This window comes from Charadrius vociferus, unplaced genomic scaffold, assembly GCF_000708025.1.
Source record: "Charadrius vociferus isolate BGI_N301 unplaced genomic scaffold, ASM70802v2 scaffold262, whole genome shotgun sequence".
In the NCBI taxonomy this organism is placed as follows: Eukaryota; Metazoa; Chordata; class Aves; order Charadriiformes; family Charadriidae; genus Charadrius; species Charadrius vociferus.
Genome location: NW_009647218.1, coordinates 32,830 through 54,254, shown reverse-complemented (window position 1 = coordinate 54,254; position 21,425 = coordinate 32,830). Strand labels below are relative to the sequence as shown.

At 41.0% G+C, this 21,425-nt stretch overlaps 1 protein-coding gene across 1 annotated transcript; it reads left to right on the top strand.

The window, feature by feature from the left end:
• The first annotated feature begins 715 nt into the window (after positions 1-715).
• On the top strand, positions 716-19,863 carry SNX10 (sorting nexin 10). Its single transcript, XM_009879528.1, has 6 exons — positions 716-774; positions 7,076-7,162; positions 9,147-9,247; positions 9,816-9,914; positions 18,054-18,269; positions 18,713-19,863. Exons 1-6 carry the CDS (start codon positions 751-753, stop codon positions 18,789-18,791), a joined length of 606 nt encoding a protein of 201 aa, XP_009877830.1. The 5' UTR covers positions 716-750; the 3' UTR covers positions 18,792-19,863.
• The last annotated feature ends 1,562 nt before the right edge of the window (positions 19,864-21,425 follow it).

The window sequence follows — 21,425 nt, the reverse complement described above, 5'->3', positions numbered from 1 at the left end:
TCCTGAGCAAACCAGCTGGTTTATGGGACTGCAAAGGCAGTTAAAAATTTATTGGTATTTCCAGTGAAAGAGTAGGTTTAAAACATAGGTTAATGATGGGATTTTTTTTGGATTTGGTCTAATTATACACTTCCCTACCTGGAGGTTTTAAAAACCATGGATGCGGTGAAATTTAGCCCGAGTTTTCGCCAGGCTGCAGGATCCAAACAGGTTGCCTCTCTGCTTATCTCCGTTGCAGAGAAACGGTTGCAAGGGGCTTTTGATTCTGCTGACTTGAGGTGTTTTAGTATCTCCCAGACCTTGGCCGTAGTGATGCAGAGCTGTGCGTGGGAGCAAGGCATGGGCAGCGCCACCCAGGCCGTGTTAGTGCTCGGGGGATGCTGGCTGTGGGGGGGCTCTGGGGAGGTGGGTGCAAGGATGAGCCCCGGGGCGGCTCTGGGAGCAATGAAGAAAAGCACTGACTTCCAGAGATGGACAGGCATCGCTGGAGTGTCACTTATGACAAATATCCCCAGAAGAGGACTAAGCCAGTGCTTCTAAAATGGGATTTTTTAAAAAAAATTAATGATTTCTTAGATCTAATTAGTGCAAACATGTTTTCTCATATGTGGCACTGAGCCTGACTCTTTCCACTCTCTACTAATGTCTAGCAAAAGTGATAATGACCTTCAAGTAATTACTAAATGCCAATCTGATATCTGTTTTGTTTGTTTTTCAGGTTGATTTTTATTTTAATACAAGCCAGTGAAGATGACACCAAAACATGAAAAACAAGTAAGTCACATCTGATCTTTAATAAAAAAAGAAATTCAATCTACAACCACCAAAGTAAAATTCATTAAGGTTTGCATGGACCAGGAAAGATTGGTTCTGTCCTTCATGCTTTTAATTGCCAGGCTACAGAATATTCTGGAGTGATGAAGTGTCAATTCCTTCTGTTAAAGTTTGATGGAAGAATCAAATATTCATTGGATCAGAGAGAGGGAGGGTAACTCGCTGTGTGCATAAGGGGCTCAGACACTGAGACAGGAGACGAGGGCTTGGATTTCAGTCTTCTCTCCATCAGTCTTCAGGCATTTTGTAGGACATAATGGTTGGAGCTGGGTCTGAACTCTGATTACTAGATGCATGGAGCACAAGAGTCACACTTGCATATTCTATTTTGCTGAGTCCCAATGAACATTAAAAGTTTCAACAAATTATTTTGTCTCAGCTGATAGTCTCCTATCAGCCTTAACTACTTGGCGTGCGTGGAGTGAAGATGCCAACACACCCAGCGTGAAAAGACCCATGTCCTTTGTGGTTGATCCTTTTACTAATAGGCAACCTGATGGGAAACACTATTTTGCTCGGAAGCTTTGTGGAAAATTACTCTTCTGGGGGTTATTGACTAATCAGATGTGTAACAGTGGCACTGTGGAGCATGAGGTTATCACCTGATATGGTCCTGGGCGCAGAGATTTGAATTAAAATGCAGCTGGAATGATTAATGCAAATAATCATCCAATGTGAGATTATTTTTATTCGTCCTCCTTGTGGCATATTTTTTTTCCCCCGTATTAAAAATAGATGTTTCCATGTCAGATTTCCTATTTTCTTAATAGGAAAATGTTAAAAACAGAGTTCTCGGACACAGTTTTTGTGGTCAAATCCTATATAGTAGAGCTTCTGGCTTATCCTTGTCTCTGAGCCAAAATATTTCCAACAGGAGAAGGGGGGGGGGCAGATAAAGACTTCTTGTGTTTGCTTCAGCTGCTTTTATGGTATATTCTTTCTTTTGAGATAAATCCAAATGAGAACATTTCAGTTTTCAGTGCTTGTGTCTACGTGACCTCAGTGCTGCCCATTCCTCTGCTGTCAACACTCATGGTCGTTGCGTAGGACTGTCACTGCAAGGGAGTAGGTGTAAACCAGGCTTGGGGGTCACTGGCCATTTTTCATTTATATGTGACCCAAACTACTTGGACTGCTGCAGGCCTTGAGGACAGGGTAGCAAAATGCCACCAGTGCCATCCATGCCTGAACTAGCTGGCACAGAAATCACAGCCGTTTTAGCCAGGGATTAAAAGGCATGTCCAGCCAGAGAAGCTGCTCTGCTGATTCCTGCTTGTTAAGTAGTTATGACTGCTGTTTGTAGTAGTTACGACTGCTTTTGGGGCAGGTTTGAAGTTCTTCATGAGGATGTGAGGGAGGTGATTCTGCCCCTCTTCTCCACTCTGGTCAGACCCCACCTGGAGTACTGTGTCCAGCTCTGGAGCCCACAACATAGGAAAGACATAGACCTGTTGGAGCAGGTCCAGGGGAGGGCCACAAAGATGATCAGAGGAATGGAGCACCTCTCCCATGAGAACAGGCTGAGAGAGTTGGGGTTGTTCAGCCTGGAGAAGAGAAGGCTCTGGGGAGGCCGTATTGCGGCCTTCTAGTACCTGAAGGGGGCCTACAGGAGAGCTGGGGAAGGGCCTTTTACAAGGGCGTGTAGTGATAGGACAAGGGGGAATGGCTTCAAACTGGAAGAAGGTAGATTTAGATTAGATATTAGGAAGAAATTTTTCACTTTGAGGGTGATGAGGCACTGGAACAGGTTGCCCAGAGAAATTGTGGATGCCCCATCCCTGGAGGTGTTCAAGGCCATGCTGGATGGGGCTTTGATGCAACCTGGTCTAGTGGGAGGTGTCCCTGCCCATGGCAGGGGGGTTGGAACTAGGTATCGTCAAGGTCGCTTCCAACCTAAACCATTCTGTGATTCTGTGCTTGGGCCAGCATGGCTACTGTGATCCATATCAAAGCTAGAGTGCTAGCAGTTTGGATAGGCAACGTTTTGCTTATGAATTTACCCGTTTCCAGGGGTAAGGAATAAACGATAATGCCACTTTCTCCAGCAGCTTTCTGTTGAGCCTGTATTGTTCCCAGTGCAATAGGCCTCCATGACAAAGCTTGGACACTTTGAGCTGTTAGCAGTCAGTTCTGATTTTGAGAGAATTGTTGCACTGAGGCATTACAGGAAACACATAGTTTTTGAATACGTGATAGACATGCATGTATCGTGCCCCTCAATTAAAAAAATAAAACAAACCACACATGAAAAGAGAAAGTATATATCATGTGGTCTGATACCTAGATTTGCAATTCTGGGAAAAACAAGCAGAACTGGGTGGGAGGGGGAAGAAGACACCTTGAAAAGGATTGCAGCTGATGAAACTAAAAAGTCCCTGAAACCTTGAGTGTCTTCGGGCTCTGCTTGCTGGGTTGTACGCCTGGGCTGCAGTGCAGTCTTGTGACAAAATGTTGTTACTCTTCATGTAGGCTGTGGGAGGAAGAGGTCAGCCTCACCTCCTGTAGGTGCGCAGTGCATTACTTGAATATAAGACATGTCTGTTGAAGGTATCCTAATTTTCATAGCAAGATGGGGAGGGAGGGGAGTATATACAGAGGAGAAAGGTGATTATTACCCAAAACTGCTGTGCACTGGTGACTGTTTGTGACCAGTGAACGGAGAATGGACCGAGCATGCAACAGTGATCTCCCAGAGGAGTATTCTGCCACTTAACTCTGCTTAGACCTTAGCATAACCTGTATGTGAATATTTAAAAGCCTACTTTTATAGCAATGGGGAGGCATAAGCACCTTTTCTGGCAGCATATCTGCACCTATATTGGGCAGTTAGAGCTGCTTTGATTAAATCAATATTGTTGTCCCAATGGGGTCTTGTATCCTGGAGAAGGCTTAAAGGTCGAAAGAGAAGGGGTGGTCTATGTGTGCAACGCCACTGTTTCAGAGCAGCAAAAACTGCAACGGGAATTGCAATTAACGCTTACTGTATTCAAGATGTTTATAGGGGAAGTAACCAGAGATCTTGAGAAAGGCTGTAGATTTTTGGTTTGTTTTTTTAGTTGCTTAATGTTTGTCTTGCTTCATTCTGAACTCAGCCCCTCTGTTCTTTGGTAAATAAGGGGAGGAAAAAAAAGCCCCAACACCCAGTCTTCTGTTAAAATCCTGCTGTTTCAGGTCAGAGCTGACACTGGATGTGTGTGAGGGCTGCAGTTTGCTGAGGTGCTCTGCTGTGCTGCAGATCACTGTCACTCTTGTCTCAGTGATACACTGCCTGAAGACCTGCCTGCCACGGCGTGTACAGCAGGTCCCCCTTCTTCTATAGGCAGAGTCTGAAGGGTGCTTGACTTCCTCAGTATTGAAAATCTGTGACTATTTAATTGGAAATTAAAAGTATACAGGGTTTTTTTTGTGTGTAAATCACGTGGTCTGGGATGATTTGCAGGGTAAATTAGCATGGTCTGGGATGATTTGCAAGGTAAATTAAATGATTAGCGTAGCTAATGCAACTCTTAATCATAATACTTTGGCATAATGGAGTTTGAAAGAACCATTTTACTTCAAAGATTATTTTGATTCTGTACAAAGGAGAGGGTTACAGAAGGTTGTTTGGAAATGAAGTAATTTGGGGAACTTGGACAAAAGGAAGGGCAGCAAGAAGCCGGTGTGGCGGTGGATGAGAGGAAGGGGACTGAGGTTAGGTTATGAGCAGGCTCCTTGCGGTTGTGACTCCTGGGCTGCAGCAGTTGGAGGGGAGAGGAGAGCGGTCCCTCCTTTGAAGGTTCCTGGCATTATTCCCCTTCTTCCACTTGCAGGACTGATGCATTTAGCGGTCAGGAAAGAAAAGGAAGTATGCTTAGAAGTGGTTCCAGCTCTGGAGAAGAGTGAGAGAGGGAGAAGTAGGAGGCTGGGGAAGACAAAAACTTGGGAGAAGATAAGGCTATGGATATGAGAAGATGTTACAGTGGGTCCAAAAGTATGCTAAGTCTGTATATGTATGCTAAATAGGAGAGACAGTGGTGCAGGCCAAAAAAAACAACCAAAAAATGGTTTCCTCTCCTTTGTTCAAGAGAGGGAATAACTTCTTCATGTCTCCCACTGGCACTTTTGTAGAAGCAAAGGCATGGCCCTCAGCTGGTAGAAGTGATTACTGCTCTGTTTATTTGTTCCTCTTGTGCCACGTTGGCATGAGGTTAAAGAGCTGTGGAGGAGAAACGGGCCGCCGGTGCTCTTTGGTGAGGCAAGAAGTGGCAGAGGTGGCAGGATCCTCTCAAACAGGCGTTCTTTGGCAAGGTGCTCGTGAAGCGCACCAAAAGGGTTTCCATCAAAGATGCAGAAAACACCCCTGTGACTGGGAGCAGGGCTAAGGCAGATGAAACCATGGGCTGTATCCTACAGGCTCCCCATCCCTGAAGCAGTACCACCTGGAAATCAGCATGGTAAATGATTTATTCCAGACCATGAATGCCTCCCTGCCATGTGCAGAGTGTAATGACTGTTCAGGGGGAAAAAAAAAAAAAATTAAATGTTAGCATGGTAAATGATTTATTCCAGACCATGAATGCCTCCCTGCCATGTGCAGAGTGTAATGACTGTTTCAGGGGGAAAAAAAAAAAAATTAAATGTTTTCTGTCCAAGGTTGTCATTGTTCTCCTGTTGGTCCATTGAAGGTTGCTGGTGACATGCTGAAGTGTGTGGGGTCGGGGGAGAAGACTTGGCTGAAGAGTAAAGGTTTCTTTTCTGACATCTGCAGTTTGGGCACAGAGAGGCACATTTGGAGAGCTTTCTAGTTGAAGATTTCTTGGTTTATGCAAAGTCATACTAAAAAAGCATGTTATTTAGCAGAGATGCTGTCACTCCTCCCACAGTCAATTCCTGTATCTGGAGATCTTGTGCAGTGCCTTCCTCTCGGGGGGAATATATCTACAGCTTAAAATGATACGGTATTCTTTAACTGAGTCATTATTTAAGTGGTTGGCTTAGCTCTTTGGGTGAATAGCTTATTTAAGCGACTGAAGTAGGGCAGCCTATTCGTTGCCTTTGGAAAGTGCAGGTAGTTACGCACACTTTCAACCTTTGTCTTTTCAAGAGACCTTTTCCATCTCAGTATGAACATACAGATTTACCAGGCTGTTTGGTTTGTTTTTTTTAAACATGATACAAGTTTTCACATGGTCATTAGCTAAGGCTATTTGGAAGCATGTGGTTCTTCAGCCTCTTCCAATTTGACTTGGTGATGCCCAGTTACATGGCAGTAATGCCCACAGGCCTCTTGTGCTCCTTCAGGATCCCTCTAAATTATTACATAAATGTAGGAATTAAAAGGGAATAGACTATATATGGCAACTTCTACCACAAATACTCTATATCGTTGTCCCTCCAAAATGGGGAGTTACACTCTGCAACATGGCTGTGTTGCTTCCTTGGGCAGGGTGATGGGCAGACTGGGATAGCAGTGCCCAGGTCCTGCATCCTTGGATGTACTCCATGGGTTAAGTCCGTAGTGTATCAGGAAGCATATGAGGCAGAGGAGGATTCATCTCCTTCCACACAGCATCTGGGACACTAGGCTTGAGACCTTGAATTCCCTGTGGTGAATCTGTGTCCAGGGCGATTAATAGTGGTATATCCTTTTCTACCGGGCAGGAGTAAGTCATTTGGGGCATAGAAAAAAAGACAGTTCTTCAGCTCCTTGTGGAGGTATTGAGCACTGACACCAGATCCCTGAAATCAATGGGTATAAATACTTGACTAAAAAAAACATGGGTACAATGACAAAAGAAATTTAGGAGCAAATAAAATGCTGTATGTATGTATTGAGTACACGTAGCAGGTTTGTAACACATTCTCTGTGAATGTTGACTGAGAGGGTGGAAAAAGCCTAAAATACCTGCCTAGTTCTCTTTTACATATGTGACTTTGACTATTAGGTTTTTAGTTTGTAGCTACTGAAATCACCAAATCTCCCATGCATGAAACATGTATGACTTCTCGCAGTATTACTTAATCTGAAATATTCCTTTTCAGCTAGCAGTTTGGCAAGGAATTTCCCAGACATGTGGTGTAGCTCAGATGATTCATTGCTTTTTGCTTCTCCTTTTATAGGGTTGCAAAATTCAATAAAACAGCAGTTCAGCTTTTAATCTGAGCCACAGTAGTTCGTGGAACAGCAGAGCAATCAAGAGAGTCTTTCAGGCTCTCTTTGTCTTCTGAAATTAATTGCTTGATTTTTATTATGCACTTGCAGGAATTTGTAACTGTCTTGGTGCGAGACCCCAGGACACAAAAAGAAGACTCGTGGCATTCTTACATAGACTATGAGATATTTATTCATGTAAGTATAAAAAATAATCAGCACAGATTCTTTGGGCTCTTATTGCTGTTTCTGTCTAAGCCAGAGTTCAGTTTGGGATATTAATAGAATTTCTTTACACCAATTCTGGTAGGATGGAGGATATTATTCTCCTTTTAACGACTGAGACACAGTGGAACTGGTAAGGTGGGTTGGCCAAAGGCGGTGCAGAAGGTCTGTGGCAGGGCTGGGAGTGTATTGTGTGCAGCTGTGCACTCCACAATATTTTGCAGCAGAGACTATTTCTAGCATTACTTATCAACTAGAAGATTGTCATAGTCAGTTATGTCTTACCATTATGGAAGAAGTTCGGTGTTCAGGTATTCATGGGAAAACAACTTTCTTTTCAAGTAATTAACTAGTTATTTGTACTTTAAATTCCTTGACATTCATATTATGCTAAGTGGTGCTTGGATATGTTAAGTAACTACACTTGGATTTATGATCGTAGTCTACCAGATGTTAATGGGAGTGCACTTAGAATTACTGTTCTCTTGTGTCTTAAATCTGTCCTATACATAATTTTTTGTTGATTATTCTTCTTTGGTGGATGATACAGAAGGAGTTATCCTAATTTCCCAAATCTAGATCCAGGGATTTAATTGCAATGTAAAAAAAAAAAAAAATAAAACAAATTGTGAAGTGTATCAAGTATCAGGTGAAGAATTTGAGAGCACCAAGTTACGTGATTAATGCTTGGCACGAGACCGAATGCATTTCCTTCCTGTGGGAGAGTTAAGCATTGAGCATAATGAGAGCAAGCAGTCAAATGATGGCTTATTAAATGTCCATCGCGACAAGTGCTTCTGCCCTTTGTGGGAATCAGAACTGTGAAACTTTCACGTTTTGCAATGTGGTTTAAGTACTGGTTCCAAAGCGATTATATTTTTGACTTCTGTTAAATAGAAATTCTGTAGGTTTGGCGGGGCGGGTGCTGTATAACTGTTTCACAGGCATTGGTGTTCTGAATAGAAGAATATTGCTGGCTTTCTCAGCAGCTGCTAGGTTGAGGTGGTGTCTCAGTGTTATATGATTCAGCACTGGGCACCTCTAAAGCTGATAAGCATCAGCTCAGCTTACTGCCAGCACAATGCCAGGGCTTTCTGAGACCAAGTCTCTAGGTCGGTCCTACCATTCAGGCTTCTTAATGAATTCAAAATCTTGGGTCTGCTAGGCTCTTAAACCAGTAGGAATCCCCTTCTGCCCAGTGCCTAGAACATCTGGCCTCTTAAACTGTAAGGTATCCCAGATACTCATCTATTCCAGAAAGCTGGCATCTTTGGGCCCTCTACAATCTGCTCTCTAAGAGTTGTGGCTCCTGGCAGGCAATCGAGGGTGGGTTGGACTGCAGGCAGATTTATAATGGAATCCTCTCTGGTAGGTGTGGCTTCATCTAAATGTATACCCCACAGGAAAATTTGGCAAAAGCATTTAATTTCTGTTAATTGTTTCTCTTTTGATGAATTGGCATTTTTCTAGTGGAGGAATAGTGAATATTTCCAAATGCTGCTACTTGTGGAGAACAGTCACATTGGCTTCTTTAATTTGATTTAAGTAGGACTGCACACTGGAAGAACTATGTGGCTAACTGTTTGTAGGATTATAACCAGAATAGCTAAACAGGATTGCCCCCCCCCCCCCCCACCGCCCACATCCCCGAAGATTGGCATTATTTGCTCAAACTCTTTTCTGAAATATTTTTTCCTGTTACTGCAAGTTGTACTGTAATCCAGATCTCTTGCTTTTAAAGAGGAAAAAAAAGCGATGAAAAATATTTCCCTGAGAAGCAGCAGAAACTGTCAGTGGTCCTGTCTGAGATAAAGCGCAGTCCTTAACCTAAACTGAATTCATGTCAAGCTTTCCAGTGGTGTCTCGGGGATTAGCATCTCAGATGTGTTTTTAATACCATGCCTGCACTTTAGCTTAAGCTGATTTACAAAGTAAAATGTTTATTATTTCCCAACAGACAAACAGTATGTGCTTTACAAGGAAAACATCCTGTGTTAGACGACGCTTTCGAGAATTCGTTTGGCTTCGACAGAGGCTTCAGAGCAATGCGGTGCTTATGTGAGCAACTTTATATATGGCTATTTAATAATCTGTCAGTCATGGAAGGGGAGGATTGTTTCATCTTAATACTGAGAATTACAGAAATTAGTGCTGGAAAGTGTCCTGTGTTTCTTACTAGCATAAGTTTATTCTGTACAGGGCGTTTTCTCTGCTTTAAAGCCAGAAGAATGTGGTTTTGCCTTTGTTTGGTGAACTCCCCTCTAATTTGTAACAGATTTAGTCTGTTTCCTGCACAGGTAGCAGAAACAGCAATCTAGTGCAAGTGTATGTACCTCCTCTCTGCACATTTAGGATGTGCTTAGGTTCTGCGAGGACCGTCAGAGACTCAGCCAGACATACATACATACAGGCGTAACAACTGGACCAGAAAAATTAGGTTCATTTATTTTGCCCTCTGAGGTGTGTGAGAAGCCCTCTGGTTTCTCAATCTCGTGTTCCCAAATTCCATTTCATGAGCTTCTGGAACAAGACCTATGAATTTCTGGGTTGGCATTTGCTTACTGCATTTTTCTCAGCTGTTCCACATTTGGTTTTAACTGTTTTAATTTGCTTCTTGTTTATATAGACAGTTACCTGAACTGCCATCTAAAACTCCCTTTTTCAATATGAACAATCCCCATCATGTGGACCATCGCCGGCAGGGTCTGCAAGAATTCCTGGAAAAGTAAGTACAGCCTATCCTAGAGATGTTGACATTTTTATGATGTCATCAATTTTCTGGTTTAAAATAGCTCATCTCTGGTACTTGAGAGCCACCGTGTGGTCATCTGTACACGTTACACATCTGCATTATTCTTTTAATTTGCAAAGTCATATTTCATACACGTGACTTCAACTCTATTGGTCGTAAGGAAACATCAACTGGGGCTTTTCCCTTGTGTTTCATTGCATTGGTTGTAAATAATAGTTTTGGATTTATGTCACTCTGCAATTTTGTACTAAGGTTGGGGGATCTTCCACTGTGGTGTCTATTTCTAGCTTTCAAGAATGAGCTAGATATTCTCACTCAAAGAAACAGACTTGTCGCCCTCTTTATTTCCGTGGAAAATCAGTGTCTTTGTGGGCTAAATCACTGGGAGCCTGGAAAAATTCTGTGCTGAGGTCTCCTAACACAGATATTTCCTATAATGCCAATTATTTTGTTTACCAGTCCCACTAACACAAAAGGGCTCTAGCAGCTGCGACAGCTTCCAGTACAGCTGCAATCTGTATAAAATAATTCCTCTGTGGGGTTATGCAAAGGGTTAGTGTAAAGGAACGGTGTAGCCTTAGCCGGAGTCAGACTTGCCTTACGAGGGAGCGCTGCACGAGTTTCAGTACTGCATCCCTCAGTCCCACTGCTGTAACCGCATCACCATCTGCAGTGGCAGAGACCCTGTTGGTGTAATTTTCTGCTTTCTCTGCCGTTCTCGCGGTACCCTGACACTGCTGGTGTGAGAACTGGCTGCTTGCAGCTGGTAGGGCTGGAGTTGTGAGTGTGTTTTGCAGGCTGTTTTTAGCCAATGCTCAGGGTTAGGGCATGGGGAAACACTGAGCAGAAACTGTTCATCTTCCTCCAGTATCAGTGTTTCCATGAACCAGAACTGTATAAGCAAAGGAAAAAAGCAAATCATTTAAGTAGGCTTTAACCCTCGTGGTCAGTGGGTAGGGGAATGTTGGACCTGCTATTTTTCCAGTCAGTGTGATATTAACTATAAGCCTTCCTAACAGGCAAGAAATCATTGGTCCTGAGGTATATTTCAGCTTACAACTGCAGGAGCTGCAGGAATAAAATTTCTGTATGCAGTTATATAGGATCTGTGGCCAAAAGGATAGCAGAGAAATACTGGATGAAGGCACGTGCGACAGGGAAGGGAAAGCAGAAAAGGATCGGAGGGTTTTTTCTGCACCTCAGGGAAGAAAGACAAGGAAACAGTGTGACTGGGCTTCTAGAGGTGATAACGTTAATGGTTAGCCAAAGGGTATGGTAGTTCAGTTCCCTGAGTCTGAGCAGCTCTAGCTTAGCTGTGCTGCCCCATGGAGCAGTGTGTTTCCAAAACCGCTCATTTTAAAATGGCAAAGAGACCAATCTGGTAACGAGGTACAGTATTTCAGCATCAAAAATATTTACAATACTGTCTGCGCTTCGGAAGGCGAAACGCAGAGGTGGGTTTCTTAAAACACATCCTCACTCCCCAATTTTGTGGATGTCTGTAACTTAGATGGGTACTGACAGCAGAAAAGTGACAGCATGTAGAACATTTTACTTTGCTGTTAGTCCAGGAGTAGTGGGGGAAAAGAGGCATCTCTGTTGTAATGTAATGATTTAAATGTTTGAACTTGGATGCCGTTTAGAAAGGTGTCAGCTTTCTCGCAGCCCTGGGGAACAGTTGGGAAGGCATTTCCAGAGATAGAGTTGTGTTGTGATGAATTGGCTTGGCACCTCATGTGCTCTACCATTGCCCTCTGCTGGCTGGCACTGCTCTGCTGCTGCTGTACCTAACACAAGGGATCTTTTTACTGGCTCTGCTGGGCTGCCATGGTGCTTTTTTCTCCCCCCTCCCCCTTTTTTTTTTTGATGAGTCAAACCCAAAGATTATGATTTCTTTCTCTGAATTTGTGGGATTCATTGACAAGTGTGTATGTGTGTGTATATATACACACACACAAACACACTTGACTTTACTCAAACTCTAGGTCTGGATGCTACATGTTCTGGAGGGAATGCTGGCAGAAGTGGGACCTCCCTGCTGTATTAGGAAGGGGGTAGGAAAGGAACTAGAAAGTCGTTGCGTGGGATGGCATAACCCAAAACTGCAAAGCCGAGCGCTCTCTTTGCTCCAGTCACTGTGGCAGTGGCAGTCACCATGCACAAGCTCACAGCCCCGCTGCTGTTTCTTTGTGCCGGTGGGGAGAAATGGGATTCAAGCCTATGCAGACCTGTGGAGGGAGAAGTTTTTCAAATGCCCGTGTGCGATGCAGGCGTTGGCAACACCAGCCCCTCTCTACACTCAGTGCCTTGTGGGGCTATCAGGACCCAAGCCATCGCTGAAATGAAGTTTAGATCTTTCCCAGTCTCAGTTTGTGCCCGTTGCTGTAGTGTCATCCTGGGCAGGAGCCACATGCCTGAGGAGTAAGGATGGAGCGGTTGGAGGTTCTCTGGCGTTTAGATCTGGCCGTGGGAGCTCCTCCATATTGCCCGTACGTGGGTGGCTGTGGAGTTCTCTTGTCCTCCTTCACGTGTCGCTCCAGGACAAGTTAGCACGGGGCAAGGTGCGTACTTAGAACCTTTGTGGAGCCTCTCCGTGCTGAGCATGGTAGCGTGAGAATTAGGCCAACAGTTGGACACTAAAGCAAAGCACTAGAGCTTGGTCAAATCTGGAAACAGGTGTCCCATTTTGATTTGGCTTTACTGCACAAATGCAGGGTAAGACCTGCTTGTCTTATAGGTTATTATCTCTGAGTGATGAAGGGCTGTAAAGCTCACTTCTTGTCTGGGCATAATTTAATATTTCAAGAGGCCATTTGCATTAACGGAAGTCAGCTAGCCCCTTTTCAATTATGAATTCCTTTGTAAGAATAAGGAAAATTTTATGTGTTTTTCCTGGTGAGTATCCTCATACCTTTGAGGACGTCTGTAAATTCATAGGAAAAGCTTATTCATAAATTAGAGTTCAAAATTAAAACACTACTTTAATATTAGATTCTGCAAGATCCTCTTTGCTTTCATCCCTTTGTAGCTGCACGTGTTTAACTTTGGGATTTAGATTACTTTCACAAAAGATCATTTGGGTTTGCTTATTAGAAAACTAAGTAACAAAAACATTTTAAATGAAGTTGGGTCCAATCGCTGATGGTTTTTTTATTGAATACAGTTGGATCCTGGAAAAAAATTAGGTGGCTTGGGGAAAAAAGATTAATCTCAATTAGTTTTCAAACGCGCAGTTTGTGATGGGGTGGAAGACATACCAGGAGTTTTGAGAAATGCAGTGCTCGGATCCACAGATGAAGAGCATCCGCAGTGTCGCTGCTCTGGGTGGCCGTGCGTCAGGCTCGCTTGGTGCTGGGGCGAGCAAGCCACCCGAACCGCAGCTGCCTAAGGCAGAGCCGTTCTCTGGAGGTGGCTGGGGTTTCACCCTCCTCCTCACCTTCCCCACTGCAGTCCCACAAGCAGGAGGTGGTGCAGGGTTGGAGGACTCTTTCGTGGAGGTGTCTCCCCCAGGTGCTCTCTCAGGGATGCGGAGAGCGGGAGGCAGGCTCCAAAGGGGATGGGTGCCAGTTTGCCGGGGCTCAGGTGGGAGGATGGGTGGCCGTGGGGCCTGTGGGATCTCCTTGGGCGAGTGGTGGCTGCCACTTTGCAATGCAACCTTGGTAATAGTCCCTATTTGGTGAGTGAAGCAAATAATGCCTAGCAGGTACGTGTCGCTTAATCCTTTCTTAAACATGCATTATCGGATGCCCAACAGTTGTTTTGCAGTTGCTCGCTCTCAGTAACATTTCCTCCCTTATTAAAAATGAAGGAGGAAACGCAGTTTGCCTTTTTTTTTTTTTTTTAAGAGGAAACTGGGGCTTTGTTTGGTGTGGGCTGGGGCTGAGGGGCTGGATGCTCAATAGAGGGCACCATAGCACAGGCTGTCAGCCCCCGCCTCTCAGCTCCTGGGTTTTTGGTTTGTTTTGGGTGTTTTGTTTTTGTTTTTTTTTTTTTCCTTCCCCTTGCTCTTATGATATGATGTAAATGGGCAGAGTAAATTTGTCTAAAACGAAATCGGAGTGTTAACCTTCCACACACATGGAAGTGTGCATCTGTCATTGTATTAGGTTACAGTAGATACAGGAAATCTTTAGTTAGGATTAAGTTGTACTGTTCAGCCATATGTTGCTCTCCTCCAGCAGAACAGTGTATAATATACCTAATAAAATCATGTTGAAGAAAACCAGATTTTGGACCTTGTCCAAATAAGACAAAACACATGTTTTGTCTTTTGTAAATGTTCTTGCTGTAACACGGGGAAGGAGAAATACTCCGCGTACAGTATCCAGCATTTCCTTAAAAATGGTATTATTTCTTTTGGTTGTGAAGTGACATTTTTCAGCCCTGCTTCTTTAAAGGTCTAGAGATCATGAGCGTTTACTGAAAGCTTACACAAAGATTCACATGGCTGCGAATAAAAAAAAAAAAATAAAATAATGATTTTATTATCTCTAATTCAAATGTAGAGCCTTATCCTGCAGCCCCCTTAATCACATAAGTAGTCATTATGCATGTGAGCAGTCTGGCCGAGAGGAGTGAGATCTCTGACAAGTAATGGCTACTGATGGGATCAAGACTTGCAGGATTTAGCCTTTCGTTCTTATTCCAGGCGTGCGTAGAAAATCTGTTGTTCTCTTCAATATGCCCAGTCAGTTTATAGGAATTATCACCGTGAGCCATGACTCTTCCATTAGCGCGACGGCAGCGAGAGCTGATTTACATCGCTGTAACCACAGCTTTGCACTGACACGGGCTGTAATAAAACTGTTGGAGAAGCACCGGGAGTGCTGCTGGTTGTGTGGAAACTGCGCACGCGTTCAGCCGCTGCTAAGACATCCGAGTACCAAGATGATGACAGTCCGTCTGCCTTTCCTCTTGCCTTTTTAATTTGTTAGGTGGTGTTTTGTAATTTTGCTGTTTAAAGTCCTTGGAGCCAAGTCTGGTTTTTTTGGATATTCAGCCCTTCACACAGTGAGTGCCCAGGACAGCGAGAGCCCTGGAGAGCAACCGCTATACCAGCGCTTAATGCTGCCAGTAACATCTATTGACAAATGTACAGTTATTTCCTCAAGGAAGGAGTGTTTTGAACAGGAAAGCATAACACTTACAGATAGCACAGAATTTATTTTTCATTTTGATAGCTTGAAGGATACAATTAAAAAGCAATCTAACCTGTTGGTTCAGAGGGGGGCGGGAAAAGCAAAAGTTATTTTTTAATTAAAAGAAAGAAGAAATGCTCCAAGGGTATGACTGGTGCAAGGTGTTCATACGCTTGCTTTCAGCATGGTTTTAAATGGTTTGCAAAATGCATTGAGTGTTTGATCCTTTCCCTCCCTTATGAACATCTATATATATATATATATATACAGACACACAAACACGTGATTAGCTTTATGAACATCTTTCCATTTCTTCGCCTTGGCTTCTCTTCACTCCTTTCACCTCCAGATGGCACTGTGAAGCAGAAAAGAAAATTACTGTGAAATAATGAGTCCAATGTAAAGTAAAATTGGAAATTGAATTATAGCTGCAGAAAAAGGACAGTAGCCTTGAGGTCCTGATCAGTCTGTACTCTTATCACTTTTGTTTGCTGTTCCATGTGTTAGGTTACTGCCGAGTTAATAACAGTGCTCGAGCAGTTCAAGGCTTAGCAGAATTGTACTGGACATGAAATAAAGCTAAAATGAATTTGTGTCCAATATCATTGACATTAGTGCTCATTACTTCTCTGGTGTAATGCCTCAAACCATCTAAAATCAATTTTAAAGATTACCCGTTATTTTATAAAGAAAATAAAATACATTTCAAACAGCAACAGAGCTGTAAGTGTAGTGTAATCTCATGAACAGTTAGTTACTTGTGTTTTCGCTGCTTGGCAGGAAACTTTTTTGAAGGTACGGCAAGAGGGAAAATCTGTGAAACTAAATGCCGTCCACAGAATTTAATGTCTTGGCTTTTTGCTGGGTTATTTGGTATTAGACACGCAAATGTTAGCATCGCAGAAATGTGCGTCCCCTCATTGTGCTCGTAAGCCTGGGAAAAACAGTAACTCTAGTTACTTTACAGTAAACTCCAGCATGTTGGGGTTTATTTTATTTTTTTTTTAGAGGAGGAAAAGAAGTAGAAAATTTACTCCCTCAATTGCATAAACTATAAATGTGGATTTATTGCGTGGAATGGTACTTCTTTTACTTTTTTTTTTTTTTTGCAATGTTTGTCTTTGGAATGTATGTTTATCAAGAGTCAAGGCTGAAATCCTCTTTTAGTGGCCGCTGAATGATGGCTTTTCAAACTGTGTTCATGCTGTTGCTCTCCAGGTGTGTAGACCTGTAAATTCTCTGGTTTGAATCATTTTTACATAACATTTTCTGGCCTCTTGTAGACCGTGAAGTTTTTCTGTACATTAATACGCTGTGTGCATTGATTTTTACAGATGTTTGTTTGCTATGATTATTTTTAAGTAAGACTGTGAGAATTTAGATCTGATTAAAAAGGCTTTATCTAGGTATGAAAGTTTGCCTATTTTGAACTTCAGTGAAATCTGGTCCCTTTTAGACCGGATTTAATATGCACCTGGTAGATCATTAGGGTCATTGCAGACACTTCCTCATTGGAAAGTGTCAAAGTTTGAATTATTTGGTTGAGGCTGTGTGTGTGTTTACCAAGGCAAATGAAATGTGCATGCACACAAATATCCTGCGTTTTCAGTTGGATATCTCTTATTACTTATTTTGATTTGAGAGATTTTTATAGGCTTAGATGAAGCCAGAAATCCTTTAGTGTATTTATTAAATGTTATTGTAATGTTGGCCACTTTAGAGAAGAGTTTTTTGGAATGTGTTTCTGTTTTAAAATGCTACAGTCCAAACACACCATTAATCTTATTTGAGAGAAGGAACTAATCGGTTATACTTTTCATTTTAGTCAGAGTACCTATAGAATGCAGTATTTCTTTCTGCTCTTACTAGTTCTTACATTAATGTCATCTCTTGTTTCCTGTTGCATAGCAATGACTTTTTTGGTGACGACTGTAACCTAAATGGGTAGAAATAGGTAAATATTGACTCTTGATAGTTTTGATTTGTTTAAAGATATTTTAATAATTTTCTGTGGAGCACTGTTTGGCATAGTCGTAGGCTCTGACTTTATTACATGAGTAAAATTACATGTACGTATAAAAAAGAGTATCTTGTTAATCATTGTAGGATTTGTGTATTAAAGAATTCCTTCTTTAGAGAAATGTTGCAGCAAAGTTGCCCTTTTTTTTTTTTTTTCAAAATAGTGATGATGATCTGCAGTTAAAGTATCTCTACAACTTTCTGTATTACTGGAATGTATTGCATTTCGTTTACTTTCACTTGATGTAAGTAAACAGTCTGTGCTAAATTTATTCGAAGACTTAATTTAAAATATATAGAAAGCAAAGATGAAAACAGACTCCTGAAAAGGACAGCTGGAATGAAATATTATTCAAGATTCCCCGAAAACTGTTTACAAGTAAACTTAAATCAGTGTTCAGTATTAGTATTTTAATTCTAGCTTAAATGTAATGATTTTGTAAATGATTTTGGCTAGTTTTGGCTCTGTTGTTTACAGGTATTTTGAAGTCCTCTGCCTCTGTACACACTTCTTTCCCCCACCAAAGAAATTGGTGACTTGTAATTTTTAGAAAAGCTTAGCTATTAAAAAAAAAAAAAAGCTCTCAAACGGAGACCAAATTTTTGTAAGAGTATATGCCTCCAACTGCCTAAAAATCATTAATTGATCCATGTGGTAATAACAGATGGTTAAATGGAAGAAATGTCCTTGAAGTTATTCTAATAGCAGATGTGCCTAACTATTAGCTTCGTGTTTTTACTCACCTAAAATTTCAAATAATGTAATAAGAAAGTAACACACACCTAATCATTTTAATATGTTCATTACCTTCTGTTACTGATTTAGGATTCATCTGAAAACTTAAAAGCAGGACATCATTTAGAATTTGTTCTGGTAAAACACTTTAGAATGTATGTGTGTATGTGCATCTGTATAAAAACTTTTGATTTTTTTTTTTTTCCCCTCTTTTTCCAGGATCCTACAGGACGCATTATTGCTTTCAGACAGTAGGCTTCACCTCTTCTTACAGACTCAGCTAAGCCCAGAAGATATGGAGGCGTGTGTGTCTGGACAGACCAAATACTCCGTTGCTGATGCGATTCATAAGTTCGCCTCTCTGAACAGACGTTTTCCTATAGAAGATGAAGAGAGAAAAAAAGGCAAAACCGATGCGGATTCTGATTCGGAGAGGTGATTTCTGTATTTCCTCACTTTCTGAGATTATATATACATACATACACATGCGCATGCTTCACTTTTTTTGTTGATGTAATACTAAGATAATGAAAAAATTAATTGACTGAGATTTTATTGAGCTGTGACAGCTCATCATAGAAGTCTTCACACACACCTCCACACTGAATTAATGAATGCAGTAGAAATTCAATTATCTGCATTCTGATTATGTGAATTTCATTTAGTCAGACTTGAATTATTCGCGTTTAAATTATCTTGCTAAAAAAATATCCAACTGCACTCCAAATGGCTAATTAAAAGTCCAAATTTCCTGTCTCTCTTTGTGACTGGAGATAATTAAAGTTCTCCTCTGTTACTCAGGCTTTGAGTGTGTTGTGAAAACCAATTTCCTTCTTTTATTTTTTTTTTTTTTTTCTTCCCTCTCCCCTTTTCTGCAGTTCATCCTCCGGGCTCGGACCTAGTGATGACAGCGTTTCATGCGGATGTAAAGCAAGCCCAGCTTCTGAAGAATCGTGAAAAATCATTCCTGTGTTGCTATCTTGAGGACAGTACAAAGCAGTTTCTGCTCTGTTTACTGGTTATGTGTACCACGCAAACACGGCTGGCTGGCAACGCGTACCGAAAAGACGCGTTGTCAATACAACTGTATGTCCTTAAAGATTTTCAAAACAGACCTTGATACTATTTCTTTGCTGATTTATTATGTACATTGATTCAGGTCTACACACTACCTATTACATTTAGGTTTTTGTGACTATTAAAATCTCAGTATTGGGTAAGTCATGCTGTGCTGACATACGTGGCAGTTAAAATACTTCCCTTAGTGAGTGCCTGTCTCGGATCTGCAAAATAAAGATAACTTAATTCCTCAGCTTAGAAGTTGGTATATCATATCAAATATATTCAAAGCATCTTTTTGTAATTTGCATCAGAGAAGTTTCATCTTTAGAAGTCATTTGACATTGGTGATGAAATTACATACCCCACAAGGTATTCACTTTTTAAAGTAGCTCAGCAACATCAGCAAAACAACATTTGTACAAACTATATGCTGCTGACAATTTGAGATATAAATATATCTTCCTCTGGTCTTTCTGTAATGTTGATGGGAAGCTTGGTTTTATCATGTATGAGAACTGAAGGCCAAAATTCTTGAGCGTGATTGCTTAAAAGTTAGAAATATTACTAAAACGGACATAATTTCTAGGCTTGCTGGAGAGTCTCGGTTCCCAGGGAATTATGGATGCTCATTCCCAGTGAAAATCCTGGATGAGCTCCATTGAAACCAACGGCTGAGTTTTGCATCGACCTCGCTAGGGCCAGGATTTCACCCAGCATGTTTAACTTCAGGCGCTTATATTTGAAGATGCCAGGGGAGATGTTTTAGTTTAGCAGTTTAAATGGATAGTATCTTCCTTTCCAAGATGGTGATCATCACATAGCTGTAGCACCCTGTGGGGACCTGGACCTCTCCGCTCTTTGGGAGTAACAGGAGCTGCTGGTTTCACTGTGGCTGTAGTTAACACGTTGGAATATTGACTTTTTCACAAACAAAAGGCAGGCTTGAACGCAACTTCGTAACCACCAACACTTATTTTGATTAAACGTCAGGTTTGCTCTTTATTGTTAACAGCAGCTGCGTAGTGTCTTGTCCCAGATTCTGTCAAAGGAATATGTTTCACTGTGGTGTTGTATTTATATTTGACATTTAACTGCTATTAAAAAGAGCTAGGGGGTCTGATCACCCCAGCAAAGCTCCCATTAACTTCAGTGCTGTAGTTACCGGCCTAGAAATGGATTGATTTTTTTTTTTCTTAAAGAATTATGTGGATGCTTTCAAAGAAGGAGCATTTTAAACTTGTAAATTACAGAAACAATAGATTATTAAATAGCCAGATAATAAAGGTTAGCACAGGCGTGTGTGGGCATGTGTTTTTAAAGCATCCAGCTGGGAATCTGTGTAATTTTAGAAACATGTTTTAATAGCCCGAGGATAACATCTCTTAGGTAACTACTTTAAGCCACTGTATTTTGTTGATGGTAGCACTTTTGTAAGATAAATATCTGTGTTTCTTTTTGCTCGGTCTTATTGAATTGCACAAATGTATCTATTCACCTTCTCGGCTTGTGTGTGAGTTAGCAGCAAAGCTATTTTAATGTAAAAGTGATAACATTTAATTAAAAGCAACAAGTTATCACTAAAAGTGGCTTTAAAAATAGCTGTTATTGCCAGGCAGAGATGTTTGATTACTTGACTTTTTTTTTTTTAAGATAGCATATTACAAGAAAAATTGTTTAGCAAATTTATTTAAAAGATAGGGAAAATATAAAAAGAAAAACTGGAATAATGTCTGAGAAAGATATTAATGTTTTTATTTAATGCAATATTAGGGTAGCGGGTGTTTTTGTTTTGAAAGACTGATCTAAACTGTTGAAGCACTTTACAATTCTGGCCCACTAACATGTCCTCAATATCTGACAAAAATTACAGAAATACAAGATTTGCAGGGCCTTTGTGGCTATCGTTTATTTTTTTTTTTAATTCCAGGAGCTTATCTGTATGCCAGTGAGTGTTTTCCAAATGAAGATGTTTCTGAAATAAATATTTCTTTTCTAATAGTTCCATTGTTGTTCTGTTATTTTCTTCATTGCCCTGTTTAAGACTACTCTAACACAACTTTTTTCCTAGCTTTGACAGAAATTTGTTTAAATATTTATCTTTTGAATGTGTTTTTGTGTAGCTAGTATTACTGGAATTTTTCATATCAAAGGGGAAGAAAAAGTATTCTGTGCTTTAGTACGTCTTCTTTTTGTATCGGCTGTATGTAACTGCATATAAATGCTTTAAGACATTTTGTTTAATTTGGGACATTTAAATGTAAATGTTACAAACTTAAATGTGGAAAAAAATTATTTTTAATGTCCTTTGACTTCAATGATTTGGTGATTTTTCAACACTATAATATATTTTGATTCAGTTGATCACTGGTATTTTGATTCTCATCTTTTTAGTTTTGAACAATGCTGATGTTTTCTGTTAGTTTTATAAACTACCTATTAGCCCGTTTAAAATATGTAATTACTACTGCTAATTTATATCTAATTCAATATTTCTGCACTCAAAATATTTGCTTTGTGTTTAGCTTAGAA

Bases quoted from the DNA above. Each gene is read 5' to 3' on its own strand.
- SNX10 (XM_009879528.1), top strand. From the start codon at position 751: ATGACACCAAAACATGAAAAACAA. The intron at 775-7,075 runs GTAAGTCACATC...ATGCACTTGCAG, and splicing joins CACCAAAACATGAAAAACAA to GAATTTGTAACTGTCTTGGT. The intron at 7,163-9,146 runs GTAAGTATAAAA...ATTTCCCAACAG, and splicing joins ACTATGAGATATTTATTCAT to ACAAACAGTATGTGCTTTAC.